The 14,707-nt window shown below is 51.1% G+C and overlaps 4 protein-coding genes across 4 annotated transcripts; 3 read left to right on the forward strand and 1 right to left on the reverse strand.

The window, feature by feature from the left end:
- Positions 1 to 3,252: 3,252 nt before the first annotated feature.
- On the forward strand, positions 3,253 to 5,116 carry TRIVIDRAFT_215065 (uncharacterized protein; the record flags this gene model as incomplete). Its single annotated transcript, XM_014105872.1, has 3 exons — positions 3,253 to 3,337; positions 3,411 to 4,597; positions 4,649 to 5,116. 2 exons carry the CDS (start codon positions 3,313 to 3,315, stop codon positions 4,391 to 4,393), a joined length of 1,008 nt encoding a protein of 335 aa, XP_013961347.1.
- Positions 3,253 to 5,614, reverse strand: TRIVIDRAFT_175868 (uncharacterized protein; the record flags this gene model as incomplete). Its single annotated transcript, XM_014105873.1, has 5 exons — positions 3,253 to 3,337; positions 3,411 to 4,597; positions 4,649 to 5,324; positions 5,384 to 5,433; positions 5,485 to 5,614. 4 exons carry the CDS (start codon positions 5,612 to 5,614, stop codon positions 4,503 to 4,505), a joined length of 951 nt encoding a protein of 316 aa, XP_013961348.1.
- An 880-nt stretch (positions 5,615 to 6,494) lies between these two features.
- TRIVIDRAFT_85768 (uncharacterized protein) lies at positions 6,495 to 8,681 on the forward strand (the record flags this gene model as incomplete). Its single annotated transcript, XM_014105874.1, has 4 exons — positions 6,495 to 6,591; positions 6,653 to 6,904; positions 6,960 to 8,378; positions 8,454 to 8,681. The coding sequence occupies 4 exons, from the start codon at positions 6,554 to 6,556 to the stop codon at positions 8,545 to 8,547; spliced, it is 1,803 nt and encodes a 600-aa protein (XP_013961349.1).
- A 2,437-nt stretch (positions 8,682 to 11,118) lies between these two features.
- On the forward strand, positions 11,119 to 14,166 carry TRIVIDRAFT_33668 (uncharacterized protein; the record flags this gene model as incomplete). Its single annotated transcript, XM_014105875.1, has 1 exon — positions 11,119 to 14,166. One exon carries the CDS (start codon positions 11,119 to 11,121, stop codon positions 14,164 to 14,166), a length of 3,048 nt encoding a protein of 1,015 aa, XP_013961350.1.
- Between the last annotated feature and the right edge of the window lie 541 nt (positions 14,167 to 14,707).

Below are 14,707 nucleotides of genomic sequence, written 5' to 3' on the forward strand. Positions count from 1 at the left end.
CTGGCACAGCTGGTTGCTCGCCTTGGGCCAGCGGCAACAGGAGCACGAGGCATCGCCGCAGTCTCTGCCGGGAAAGGCGTCAGAGATCAATGGGCCTCTGGTGGCTGGCCATTGATGTTCGAGAAGCGGGATCGTCGTACTATAGCCTGCTTTCTACTACTATGTACAGTACCTTGACTGCGAGGGGATCAAAGCGTCGGGTAATACCTTTGGATGCTACAAGTATACCAAGGATGGATGACAAAAAAACAAGAAAATAAAGGAGGATGCTGCTGCTTGCTGCTGCTCATGCAAGGGTGCGCATCTCTCGCATCCCACACCCGCCTTTCTTGCTTGCCTATTCCAGCTCCTCTAATCTGGCTCACCCGGCCTATCAACAGTCCAAACCCTCACGGCCCGGATGGTCGCGAAAATTTCCACCGTCAATGCGGACTGAGTAATATTACGGGGGGCTCGTTTATGTGTGAGCGTGGAGGCAATTACCAGCAGCAGCACGGCTTTCGCTTCCCAAGAGAACCAAGGCGAATCACGTGCTCCGACGGGCATCCTGGAAGCGACCGATGCCAATTGGACGGGGAGCGAGCCCGGGGTCCGCTTTATTCATCCATTGATGTCTTGGTTCTCTGCATCTGAACTGATGGATCACCTCCGGGGGGGCGTTGAGGATAGAAAGAAGCTTTCAACCTGTGACTCTGGCGGCTTCGGGAGAACCACCGGCTGCAGTACTTGACTAAGGTGTTGATGTACCTACATACCTGATATTGGCAGTATGGTGACTTGACTGAAGACCATAGGTAGAGTTTAAGCCCTCAGGCAGCAATCAATCAACCTTTCTCGCTAATACTGTGGTGTCAACCCTTTTGTGCGTGCTCCAGTTAGAACTACTACTAGCAGCACCGGCACCAGCAGCGCGCCTGTTCCTCGTAGTGCCAGCACTTGGCAGTAGCACCGCCGCTAGGTGACATACCCTGTGCCTGTGCTCCGTCGGTGAGCGAGGCCACTCAAGGCCCAGCGAACCACCTCACTGAGTCTTGTCGCGCCGACGCCGAGCGACCCTCCGCTCATTTCCCGCTTATCCACTCTGCTTCCAGGATGCTGGCCACTCATCCAGTTTTCTCCTCCATGCCGTCTTCGCTTGCGACAGGAAATAGGGGAGAGACGCATGCATGTCTTGTGCGCGCAGGCAAGGGGGGGTCAGCGCTGTTGTTGTTGTTGTGCTCGTACGAGTACAGTACCTCTATTTGTGTCTACGAGTCTCACCGTCTCGTTGACGGCCGTCTTCCTGCTGCTGCAAGGCGGTTGTCCGTTTTCCGGCTCTTTGCTTTGGGCAACGATCATCGACGCCGCCCCTGATCCATCTCGATGCAGCCAGCGATCCTGATCGACCGCTCTTTTCTTTTTCTTCTTCTGCTAATGCTTCTGTGTTTCGAAAAGCATTGCTAGCATGTCTGGGCGGTGATCACCGGAGCCATCGGGCAGCCGAGGAGATCTTCAGTCCTACCCGCTGGCATATCCTATCTTTGGCTTCCATTTCTATAATTATATACGAGCACTGATACGAAGTACTGATGGAGATGCTCGTACAAAGCACCAAGTACCTGTAACTACAATGTCGCCGACGCTTTGTCCGAATGGACTCTTTCCGAGATGGGCTCTTGATTCAAGTTCGAAAAACGTATACAAGTATTGATGGGCTCGTATGCAATAGGTACTGTATGGAGTCGCATTATACTGGCAACATGAGCAATTACCAGCCGACACCAGACCAAGTGGATAGACGGCCAAGCGCCCCTCAAAGCTTGACTGTCAAGCCAAGTCCGGCAAATCGGCTCTTCCGCGCTGTCTCGCAGCCTGTGACCAGCATCAATCACAACAAGAACCTTTTGATACGGAGTTGCCCTGCATTTGTCTCGTTGCCCGAGTCCACTTCGGCGCCTTACATAGTACATGGCCCTGACCAGCACCTCCAACGTCCGCGAACGGACTGGGGTTGCATCTGCCAATTTCCACTTGATGCTATCAATGCTGCCACTGTTTCGGGAGATAGTTTGTGCTCCGTCTGTTGAAATTGAGCTAGGAGCTTGGCTCTCCGATAAGATGCAGGTGTCCGCGCCTAGATTGGCCTTAGTTGAGTGGCTGTGCGATGCATGTTTTACAATAATGTCTAGAAAAGCCGTGCTATCATGCCCTCACATCAGTAGCACTTCGTTTGCTGAACGATTCGACTTGAGCAATCTCTTTTTTTTTTTTTTTTTTTTTTTTTTTTGCTACCAGAGTAAAAGCACGGTCAATGCTGTGTCTGAAGACCGCAGGGCTAACCGTCTAAATCCCTCAGGCAACATGAAAGCTTGTCGCAAAACCACTCGAGACTAGGAGTCTCAAACGCTTGAGACAAAAACTGGGGCGTCAACTAACAATAACAACACATTGGTTTGTTATGACGGCTCACCAAGAGATTATGGGGGCGATGAGTGTTTTGGATTCGGGGGACGCTTCTCCCATACTTGTGAAATATGACAATGGCCGTTGCCATGTTTCGGTTCAATGTCATGCTCTCAGTCTAGTTAATGTCTGATACCAATACATGACATGCACTCTTTGCTAGCACGACTATCGGACGTCGGCGATAACAAGCATCGAAACCGCCCATTTTTCATTTACATAACGCGCTACCAACCACAATCAAGACAAACTAACTAACGCGGGCGGCAATATGAGTTGTTTTACAAGATGCCATTCAATATAGGGGATACTCCGTACTCACCGGCCAATTACTAATTGCATTGAAACATACATCAATAGTAACTGTTATGGCTTTACGATCCAGAACTTGCTGCTGCAGCCATAAACTGACCAGCCAGCGACCTCGGCAACCAGCACAGCTAATTAATTGAGTGCTTATGCGACCATAATCTGAACGATTCAGGCCGTAACGAAATACTATCTATATGCAACCCCTCCTCCAAGAAAATCCGGAGTCGGCCCTCAACTTCAACTCCAACCTCAGAGACTTGCTCCAGCTTTTTCGTGCAAGACTTAAGCTGGGAATGGCAACTATTTCGAGCCCTTTTGTCGGCATTCGGCAAAAAACTGGCCCGCTCCAAAGAGGAGTTCTCACTGCATTACTAATTGATTTGCCTAGGCACTTTGAGTGCCTCATAGGTGGGATTGTGACGCAATAATTTTTCATATAAAAGATGAAGTCTTGAATGAGGCTGTGTTTAAGTGAATGAATGTAACTCGGCAGTAAATAATCGTTGCAGTAATTCAATCAATACTGCAAAGCCTCAAAGACTAGAACCTGGAAACAAAATGGCCGCCACAATGCGCGCAGTCGGTACGCCCGTCTAACAGGCGTCATGAAGCCGTCCGAAACATTCAATACTGCAACTAACACACACGCGCAATAGACATCAAGGGCGGGAAAGGCGAGCGAGACGCCCTCTTCATCAACGCCGAAACCCCCAAGCCCGTCCCCGCGCCAGGCCAGGCCGTCGTCAAGATCGCCGCCTTTGGCATCAACCGCATGGACATCATCCAGCGCCGCGGCTTCTACCCCGTCCCTCCCGGCGCCCCCAAGACGCTCGGCGTCGAGTTCAGCGGCACCCTGGAGTCCTTTGGCTCCGAGGACCACAACGGCTTCAAGGTCGGCGATGAGGTGTTTGGGCTTGCGTATGGCGGGGCTTATGCCGAGTACATCGCCGTGAGCACAAAGATGCTGCTGCATAAGCCAAAGGGCTTGACGCATGAGCAGTGCGCGGCTGTTCCTGAGGCCTGGATAACGGCAACTCAAGCTCTGCACTTGGTTCTGGGATTTGTAGAGGGGAAGAGCATCCTTTGGCATGCCGGCGCATCAGGTGTTTCCATTGCCGGAATCCAGTTGGCTAAAGTTGCGGGAGCATCTGAGATTTATGCTACGGCAGGAAGCCAGGAAAAGGTCGACTTCATCACGTCCCAGCTTGGTGCTACCGCGGCCTTCAACTACAAGACTCAGGACTGGGTCAGCGAGATCAAGGCAAAGACGGGCGGCAAGGGCGTTGATTACATCGTCGACTACATTGGCGGAGACTACTTCCAGAAGAACCTCGACGTGGCAGCCCTTGATGGCAGTCTACTCCTCCTGGGCACTCTGAGCGGAGGAAAGGTCCCCGATGCAGACATCGGCATGATTCTGTACAAGCGCCTTCGTGTTTTAGGCAGCACGTTGCGAAGCCGCGACGTCGAGTACCAGGGCAGACTGAGAGACAAGCTGGAGACGTATATTCCCGATTTCGAATCACACAAACTCAAAATCTACCTGGACTCGGTGCTGCCCTGGGACAAGATCCAAGAGGCACACGAGCACATGGAGAATGCAAAGAACTCGGGTAAAATCGTCTGCACCATTGTTTAGGTAGGCATAGTTCCCTAGGTAGGTATACTGTAGGCTGGAGGAAGAATGAAATCAAATAATGAACTGCAATCATAAACCAACAATACTTCTACTGAATGTAAGTGCGACATTAGTGATCTTTCACCCATGCTAGCATTTGTTCGTATGCCGTAACTTGGGCGTCCATAATGGCAGACTCCTGGTATTGACCCGTGACGGCAAATCCTAGTACTGATGAGACGAAGCTTCTCTCATTTCATAGCAAGGTGAACTTACCGTGTGGTACACCGGGGTATACTTGAACTTCGTGTTCCAAATTATCCTGCGTCATGATGTCTTCTCCAACTTTTCGTACCTCATCTGTGAATAAGGCATCGTTCTCAACACACACCAAACTTAATGGTGCTTGGAGGTTCTTGAAATCGTCTGGGGTCACCGATGCGGCATGAGCCAGTGCTCCGGCTTTGATATACGGCCCAGCCTTCACCATCCCAGATTCCTCATCGTTGCCAGCTTCATGAGATCCCTTGGCCAGAAGGAGTACGTAGCGACCACCAACACAGTAACCTACAGCGTAGATCCCCTCACCATACTTGATCGCATCGGCGTATTCTTCGTGTGCCGCTTCAATCACCTTGTGCAGTATGGGCATGATTTTAGCCTCTGTTATTCGTGCCAGCCACATATCAATCATGAACGACTTTGCAATCTCCACGGCCTTTAATTTGACTTGCTCGAGAAGAGACGTCGAGTTATCTGCAAAATAGGTATCTTTCCCTCCTGGAGCTTTTTCGCCGCCAAAGAGGTCTGGCATGAGGACAAGAAAGCCTTCAGAGGCATATATATCTGCTTGAATCTGGTTATTGGTGGATTTGATACCTGTTCCGCCAGTGAGAAGGAGAAGAAGACGGGAAGGTGTATGAGGATAGTCGGTTGGTTTTGAGATGTACACCTGGAGTAAGCTAGCATTAGATGAGTGTTTACGAGAGACACATCTCGATTTAGACATACGTCAACGCCGTTGAGCTTGATGATTTCGCCGGTGGATCCCTGGCCGGCAGCTACGCTATGTTAGTGACAGTGCTTGCGGATGTAAATGCGGTCGCGTGTACGAGTAGGTCTGTCAGTTACGCAGTGTTCATGTTCGCCCATCTGCTGGCTGGCATCTGTCGGCTCATTTGTCGACGAGTCTTGCTGCGCATCGCTCTCTGGCGCCTTTGTCGCAATGTCAACCTCTGTCATGGCTGCTGGAGTGTGTGGCTTATGACGGCGCGTGTAGAGAATATGCCTAAATAACGAAACGGCACGACAGGAATGGCAATATGGCTGGATGAGGCTGGATGAGGCTGGATGAGGCTGAATGATGATAGAGCCTTGGAGATGGCTGACGTGTTGCTTGTCTGAGAATGGCACGGGTCTTGCGCTAAGTTCAACGTCATGCGGTTTCATATGAAAAAATACGAAGAAGGGAGTGGCTCTTTGGAGCTTTGGAGGTACCCGGGCCAAAAGGTACCTGGGTGTACTATGGTGGCTGGCGGGGGAAATAAGTACCTCCTTCCCACCCTCCAATTTACGAGTGGAAAGCGCGCGAGTATCTCTTTTCTCAGGTACTTGTTTCTAAGCACTCCATGTAGTTTTCGCTGTAAATCTCTCTTTGGCAAATTAGTGGACAATATTTGGTATTATCTTAATATCTCGGCTACAAATTGTCGAATTATCAAGGCACATGGGAACATCCCAAGAATGCCATTTCTGTCACTTAGATCAGTGGCTTCTTTGACAAAGTTCTGAACTGGTATGCCACAAGAGTTGGGCAGGAAGCTAACTAAATCGTGTCTGCCTCTTAAACTACATATCTATATATCTAAACAGAAGATATTGTATCTGCCAAATTAGAAAATGCCAACCGTTTCTTTCCATGCTAGAGCATTAAAACTGCCTCTTGGCGTAGTGTTTAAGAGGCCAAAGAAAGTATTTCCCACTGTATACAGGCAGAGCTGAGGTGACCACCCCGCTCACCCCGCCATCACGTGACGACTCGCCTCTCTCAACGCGTAAAGAGAACGCGTCGCGGGTTTGTCAGAAGACTTGACGAAAGTGCACGAAACCCAGAGCTTGTGAGGCAAAGTTGCAGATACCACAGCTCGGTTCGACGGACAAAAATCATCACAACAGCACAAAATGGACGCTGAATCAGCATTATCGCGGGGCTGCATCGAGTACGTTGCCTTCTAAAATCTTATTCGGACATTCTTCATTCGACTGACCCGAATTGTGCAGGGCCATCTTCAATGACCCCGATCAGGCGGCAAATCGCTTCCCTGTGCCTGTGATGCAGTGCCTACAGATCAAACAGATGGCGCCGTCAGGGCAAGGCGGCGATAGATATCGACTGGTCATGAGCGATGGAGTCAACTACGTCCAGACCATGCTTGCTACCCAGGCCAATCATGTCATTCACGATAACAAGCTCGAGAGGGGCAGCCTGACTCGAGTTAAGCAGTACACACCCAACAACTTGAAGGGAAAGAAGTAGGAAGATATCAAGACATTACATCTCCGTGAAGACGGCTGACACAGTGGATAGCATCCTAGTCATTCTGGACCTTGAAGTCATCGAGTCTTTCGGCGCGCAAGAGAAGATTGGTGATCCAGTGGTCCTCGATCCCAGACCGGCCGAGACGACGATTGCTGGAAACGATTTTTACGGATCTAAGAAGGAAGAAATGGACACCAAGCCACAGATGCAGCAGCTTCCGTCCAATCCAATATCAGCCACGCACGCTGGTGCCAACATATACCCCATCGAGGCCCTGTCGCCCTTTTCCAGCAAATGGACCATCAAGGCTCGTGTAACGTTCAAGTCAGACATCAAAACGTGGCACAAGCCGACAGGAGAAGGAAAGCTTTTCAGCGTTAACCTCCTTGACGAGAGCGGCGAGATCAAGGCTACGGGCTTCAACGACCAGTGTGACGCCTTTTATGACCTGCTCCAGGAAGGCTCTGTCTACTACATCTCCAGCCCTTGCAGAGTTTCTCTGGCCAAGAAGCAGTTCAGCAACTTGCCAAACGACTACGAGCTTGCGTTTGAGCGGGAGACGGTTATCGAAAAGGCAGAAGATCAGACCAACGTACCCCAACTCAGGTTTAACTTCTGCACCATCCAAGAACTGCAAAGCGTTGAAAAGGACAGCACCGTTGATGTCATTGGTGTGTTGAAGGAGGTTGCCGAAGTCAGCGAGATTACGTCAAAGAAGGATGGCCGACCCTTCCAGAAGCGCGAATTGACACTGGTGGACGATACCGGCTATTCAGTACGCGTCACCATCTGGGGCAAGACAGCAAGCGCCTTTGATGCCAACCCAGAGTCAGTGGTGGCTTTCAAGGGCACCAAGGTATCAGACTTTGGTGGCAAGAGTCTTAGTCTGCTCTCGTCTGGAACCATGACTGTCGACCCTGATATCCCTGACGCCTACCGCCTCAAGGGCTGGTATGATTCAGCTGGCCGAACGAACACTTTTGCGACTCATCAGAACCTGGCTGGTGTGGCTGGTGCAACTGGCCGAAAGGAGGAAATCAAGACAATCTCCCAGGTCAAGGATGAGAATCTTGGCGTGGACGACCAGGCGTACTACACGATTAAAGCCACCATTGTGTTTGTCAAGCAGGACAACTTTTGCTACCCTGCTTGCTCTAATCAAGGATGTAACAAGAAGGTCACTGCCATGCCAGATGGTACATGGCAGTGCGAGAAGTGCAATGTATCACACGACAAGCCGGACTACCGCTACATCATGCAGCTCAACGTGGCCGATCACACGAGCCATCAGTGGCTGAGCTGCTTTGACGATACGGGCAGGATAGTAGTTGGCATGTCTGCCAACGAGCTCATGGAACTCAAAGAGAACGACGATGCTAAGTTCATGGCCGCATTTGAGGCAGTGAACTGCAAGAAGCTGGTGTTCAGATGCAGAGCTAAGATGGATAACTTTGGTGATACACAGAGGTGAGTTTTTTTCCAAAGGAAAAAAAAAAAAAAAAAAAAAAAAATCAAGTGACAGTGACTGACAAAAGGCTTTAGGGTGCGATATCAAGTCTTTAGTGCTACTCTGGTGGACTACAAGACAGAGGGCAACAAACTGGTGGAGTTGATCAAGCAGTTCAGCATTAACTAGCCGTTCTATGTATAATGACGAAAGAGTGTAAAAACAGACTAATATGGCGGATATGCTAGATGATAGGATTCTTGTAGCTGGGTAGCTATCTCATGAGGAAGAGCATGAGGATATTAAAACTGTACTTTGCTTAAGTTGCCTTATACGCACTTTGTGAGTGCGCTGTGGGAGATGCCAAGATTCGTCCACTCCCTCGTGACATAATACTTCCCCATCAGAGGCAACGGACAAACGAGTGGCCGACGCTGTACTTGTGCTCCGTATTCAGCTACTACAGTATCTAGACAATCCTACTCACACTTGGGAGGGTGCTGCTACTTGTCAAAAACGGCAGCCTGCATCAACGTCGCCCCCTTTGTGGTCCAAGAGAGGAAGCTGGGGGATGTTGGACAGCTGATAAGGATCAGTCAAGGAGTTTATACGGAGCACTTGGTCCATGTTTTCTGGTACTAGCTTGTAATAGCAAGGCAGAGGGCATCAATGCCAATACAGTATGAGGTTAGAGCGGCGTCGTTCCCAGCCACCACCTTTTTTTCTTACCAGACTCTCTCTATGCATGTAAAGATCCTGGGTAGTGTGGTAATGATCGACACCTCGTATATATTACGTATATCGGTGATTAACAGTACTATTTTCTGTTTCTGCTCCAAGATACTTGGATAAACGGAAATCCGAGTTCATGGCCATGTGTAAAGCAGGGGATCTGATGGCCTCACCACCCTCACGGATCAACCAAAGAGGGGAAGATGGGGTTATAAAAAACCCACATCCAATGAAGGAGCAGTTTTTTTTCTTAGCTCTTCTTGTGTGGTAACTTGGAGCACATGCAAATGGTGCTAGGCCCGCGCCGTCGCGGATAGGATGGTGGAAAGAGGCTTGATGGGTGGTGGCACCAGGCACTGTATCTGGTAAATGCCTCTTTTTATTCAGGCACATGACGGCTGGAAGGGGGAGTCGAATCTGGCGGCGGCATCTGTATCGAGCAGAGGGAGCACATGATACTTGAGCATTTTGCATGAACGGGGTGGAAGCTACTATATGAAACGTTGCCTGGTGGTGAAGAAGTGTTTGATATGCAAGACAGATCGAAGTTGGTCTAGCTGGGGGAGAAGTGCGTTCATCTCCACGGTTTTGCATATACAAGCAGCATAAAGAATGATACGGTTGGATTTCCCCTGGTTGATTCCACGTTTCTCCTTGATATTGGATCCTGGAAAAACAATATTAAAAAAAAAAAAAGACACCAAAAAAAGTGCACGTTTTAAAGATGGAGGGTACGGAGTACAATGATCAAATTGCTCTTTGTACCTGGCAGACCTGTCACATCGCCCGTAGCCCTTGAGGAGCCCGCTAGCGAGGGCTTTGTGGCGGGCCTCGGGCACAGCTAGCTGAACATTTAGTGGTGGTGGCGCCGCTGTGTCCCTCGATGGGTGGCGATGGATCAAATGCCTCCCGTCAAAAGATGGAGAAGCCTTGATCTGAGCGAGGCACTAAGCGGTCGATGCAATCCGGCTAAAGGTGTATGCAAAACAAGAGAGCATCGCAGAGTGATTCTGCTTCTGCCTGGTATCTGCATCAATCTGCATCTACAGCACATATTTCCGGGTATTAGGTACCTGCCTGCAGTGCTAACCTACTGCGCTGTACCAATCAATAGTCGCCCCGCCCCAGTCAGACCAGTCAGTTTCATTCTGCCTCCTACACATCACCTCACATCGCATCGCAGCGCAGCGCATCGCATCAAATCACATCGTCACGGCTCCGTACGCACAGCAAGTGCTGAGCAGGCCACGGCAACTCGTTTCCTCTCCCTCCTGCTTCGTCCCGCCTTGACGAATCGAGTCGCTCCCGCCATGTGCCATCGGTCCATCGTCACCGTGTCACCCCCTGCATCGTGAACCTTGCGATTCTGCTTTCGGAACGAGCCTTGAATCAAGGCTGGCGACCACGGGGGCCCAGCTGCTACTGCCAGGCGTCTCACCAACCACCTGGTCGCTTGTTTCCGCTTTTCCTTCTCTTGGGCTTGCGCCTTTCATCGTCCTGGGCTTCACTCTTTGAGCGCCAGATTCCCTTCCTTTGCTTCTCACTCGCTTTCCGCTGCTGCATCCAATCATCACCTCGTCAGCGTCTCACCCGTCGCCTCAGCTCCAGCGCCCGGCCCTTTGTTGGCCAGCTGTACGGCACGACGGTGGTCTTTTTTTTTTTCTTGGACCGTTGACGCAAACTCAGCCCGTTCCATTTGCTTTCTTGCCTTGCTTGCTTTTCTCGTTTCAGATTGGCCCTCGTTGTTTTGGGACCCAGCAGACTTGCTGCTCACCTCGCTCATCCGTCTGGCCATTCACGACCGCGCCGCACTCTGATCTCGATTAACTGGACTCACCAATTGCATCGCCTGGTCGAGTCCAGCGCAATCTACTTGTCCATCATCATGCAAAGCGGCCCCTGTCTCAACCACGCCGCCGCCACGTAGTCCGTGAAATATACTACTAGTGGCAGCCTGCGCTTCGCTTCCTTTTGCTCGCAGTTCCCAGCAACAGTTTTACGAGTGCCACCATGGCGGCGCCTTCTCAGATGAATCCCACCTCCGTACCTGAGGCTGCGGCGCCGCGCCAGTTCAAGAAGCACCGAGTCCTACCGCGGCCGCACATCGATCAGCCGCACGATGGCTCTATTAGGCGCAAACCCAATCTAGCCAGCGCAGCGACGGTGCCCAGAAGCTCGACGCCTCACCCGATCGTGAACCCGCAGCCCTTGAAGCACCAGCTCAGGAGAATAAACACCGGGCCTGATTTGCCTCCAACTCCGCCCGCGCATTCAAACGCATCCTCCAGCAGCCATTCTGCCGCCCCATCGAGCCCGACGAGCACCGAAAATAGCGTCAGGCTGCCGAATGTCGTCGCGAGTCGACCGCCAGCCACCCCTCCGGATCAGCGCAGCCCCCCGACTCCAGATGTCACCCCGCCGCATCCTGCAAGCCTTGCCAAGAACCCGCGTCCAAGCATAAAGGACCGCATGGCTTCGGGGAGCACAATGGGGCCGGAGTCGAGGACCGAGTCTTTCATTACCGCCCGCGAGGAAGTGACGTCTTCGGAGGACGAAGCCGGAAGACTACCTGAATGGCCTCGCAAGGTTTCCGGGACCTCGCAAACTACCATCACTCCATCTGCCAGCACTCCCCCTACTAATGACGACGTGGTACGACCAACAACTCCTCCTGACAGAGCACACAGAACACTAGCCGGAGATGGAGGGCGAGGAGAAGGCGACTCTACGCCAAAGGCGAAGCCCAAAGCTTCTGAATCTGTCGACAGACAGGGCACTGCCCCCGAAGTTGGGCATTCGCAGGATGCCGCCTTAGCGAGTGTGATAATGTCCCAGAAGAATCAGTATCGACGTCGACCCTCAGGAGCGTCGCGGCCAATCCTACACCATGATCCTGTCGTCGAAGACAAAGTATCTGCTGCGCCTACGGACGCTACGAAGGCTGTGCGCAATATGCGACTTGAAGAAGCCGCACCTGTAGCCTCATCTTCAATGAAGCCTGAGGATCGAAAACCTGCCAAGTTGGTGCATCCGCAAGTGGAGGCGACGGCAAAGCGAGACCGACCATTAAGCACATCCAGCCAGTCGACTGTGGTCGAGGTTTTTCTTGTTGATGGGCCCCCCAAGCGACAGAGAACTCTGCGCCACATGCGAAAACAAAGTACTTTGAGAGATGCTGCTGAAAGTAAGCGAGACGCCAGCTTAATAGCACATGCCGAAGACGTGAAAGAAGAGGCTCCAAAACCTCCTAAGGTCACACAGAGTCCAAAGCTTGATTCATATGATCGAGAGAGCCACATCTCAACTGTCACACACTCGACAAATAGATCCATCTCTAGTAGAACCGCGAGACGGGATATTTGGAAGAGCGGTGCTATCCCGGTAGTCATTGTCCCTGAACGACGGTCGTCGAGGGGTCCCAGGAGTAGGGAGCCTTCTCTTCGATCGGCATCTAGCAGACACTCGGACAAGGCAAGGAGCGTCAACTCCGCCCCTGTTCGTGATCCATCGCCGTCTGCAAACTCCGGCCCCGTCTTTGAGCGCCCTGCTCGCCGGAGCCGAGCGTATTCCGAATCGGATAGATCTGAAAGGACGATTGATTTCCCTCCAACAATTCCGCAACGGTCTTCATCGCTCTCTGCTCCAACAAGTCGCAATGTTTCTAGGCCAGGATCGATAACTGCTAGCAGCGTCAAGGTGCACAGCGCCGAGGTCGAGCAACAGATTAGTCGCCATTTCAGCCAGGAGGTGCACATCATCTGTCCTAGTACGCCATCGTTACCACCTCTATCCCCAGAGATGAGGGGCTTGGAAAGGGAGGAAACATTTGATAGCCTTGGGGTTGATCAGCACGATGATGTGCTTTCGGTAAAGAGGATTCCGCTGCGAAACACGCCTTTCTCGGTTGCCTCCATGGAGACGTGTGCAACAGCCCCCGAGCTGGTAGAAGCCCTCGCTGTTCACATGTTTCCTCACCAAAACTCGTCAGTCCTTATGGTTGATCATTCGAACCGGCCGTCGGAGGCAGCGTTGGTGAAGCGCGCATCCAGCCCTCCCAAATCCTTGATGGCGCATTTGTATGAGCAGGCTCCTGTGACTCCTCCTCAGAAAAGATTCTCTTCCCTCGAGGTGGATTCACCTTTGCGCAACCCGCGAGCTCCACCACAGCCGCCAAGACACCCACCTGCGATCAATTTCATACCCGCCACACCATCGGGCATGACGCCTGCGGCTGAGCGAGTTATTCTACAAGGGAACTACTTTGAATCTCTGAGAGAGAAGCCTCCTCGACGGCCCTCCATCGTCAGAAGGGCATTTAGCCGGCGGCGCCATTCCATCGACTATGTCTCATCCTCGAGAGGACCGGGCTTTCTCGCCAGGACCTTTTCTTTGTCGCGGAGAGCCCGCGATGACAGCGACATTTCTCTTTATAAAGACAATGATAAGCCTACTGAAGAGGACAAGCTTCATCCGTTTTGGCGCCCCCAGTGGATCAGCGATGAGGATTCCGAACCTATGGACGACGAGGACGAATATAGTGACGGCGACGACGACGATTATGAACGTGATGATGAAGTCTATCGATACCCCCCCGTGGACAACCGCCCGCGGAGACCAACGAGGAGCTTTAGCCAAAAGGTGAAGCAGACTTTCTCAATTCTGCCATCACAAGAGTATCATGTCGATGATGTACATGGACCCCAGCGTCGGACGATCAAACGGACATCCAGTGGCAATTTGCGCATCGTGCGCCGCAGAGTCAGTGCTGAGTCGATGAGACGGCGACAAAGTGAAAGCAGAGACCCAAGATCGATTGTGGGTGAACCTCGCAAACGGTTCTGGCGAAGGCGAAGTATTAGCCGAGGTAGTGTGATGGGTTCACGACGATTTTCCATTGGGAGCAAGCTGGAAGAAATTCAAAACATTCCCCAGAAGATAAGCGAGAGACGACGCGAGAAACGATCACAGAGGCTTCGACAAATGATTAGCGGCCCGAAGGAAGTTCGAGACGGTGTTGGTGAAGTGATCAGACGTGGCAACGGAACAGCTCAAATCGACACAGCTCAACGATTTTAAGACTTCTTTTCTTAAGTGAGGAGTCTTTGTGCTACTTGCTGGCGTTTTTACGATGCAAGCAATGATGACGACAAAAGACGAATGATGTTTTTTTTTTATTCAAGACGAAATGACGGGACACAGTAGTAGATGGCCAGCATTTTGCGTTACGATTAATTCTGCAACGATTTGATGATTGATGCTTTGGACGACTTTGCCTTTGGGAGATGGAAATGTCACAGTTTGTCCTTTTATTCATGAGAAAGACCCTGGAGGGCTTTTTTTGAATTTCAACGTCTCATTTTAATTTGCTCTCATCAGGATGAACATTTTGATAAAGGGTGCCCTTTTTTGAGCTACGTTTTTTTTTCCCCGTTATTTTCTCTTTTTTTTTTTTTGGCTCCTCTTTTCTTTCTGTCTTTTTGCTATGTTGCTGGCCATATTTAGCCTTGCATGAAGAATACGGAATCTAAAGAATGGGGCGGCTAGATTGCTTTTTTTAAGGCATGAAACGAACTTGAAACGAATGAAATGCCCTTGTTCTCTTTTACCTTTTTCTCTT

The sequence above is a fragment of the Trichoderma virens genome (assembly GCF_000170995.1).
Source record: "Trichoderma virens Gv29-8 chromosome Unknown TRIVIscaffold_1, whole genome shotgun sequence".
Taxonomy (NCBI): Eukaryota; Fungi; Ascomycota; class Sordariomycetes; order Hypocreales; family Hypocreaceae; genus Trichoderma; species Trichoderma virens.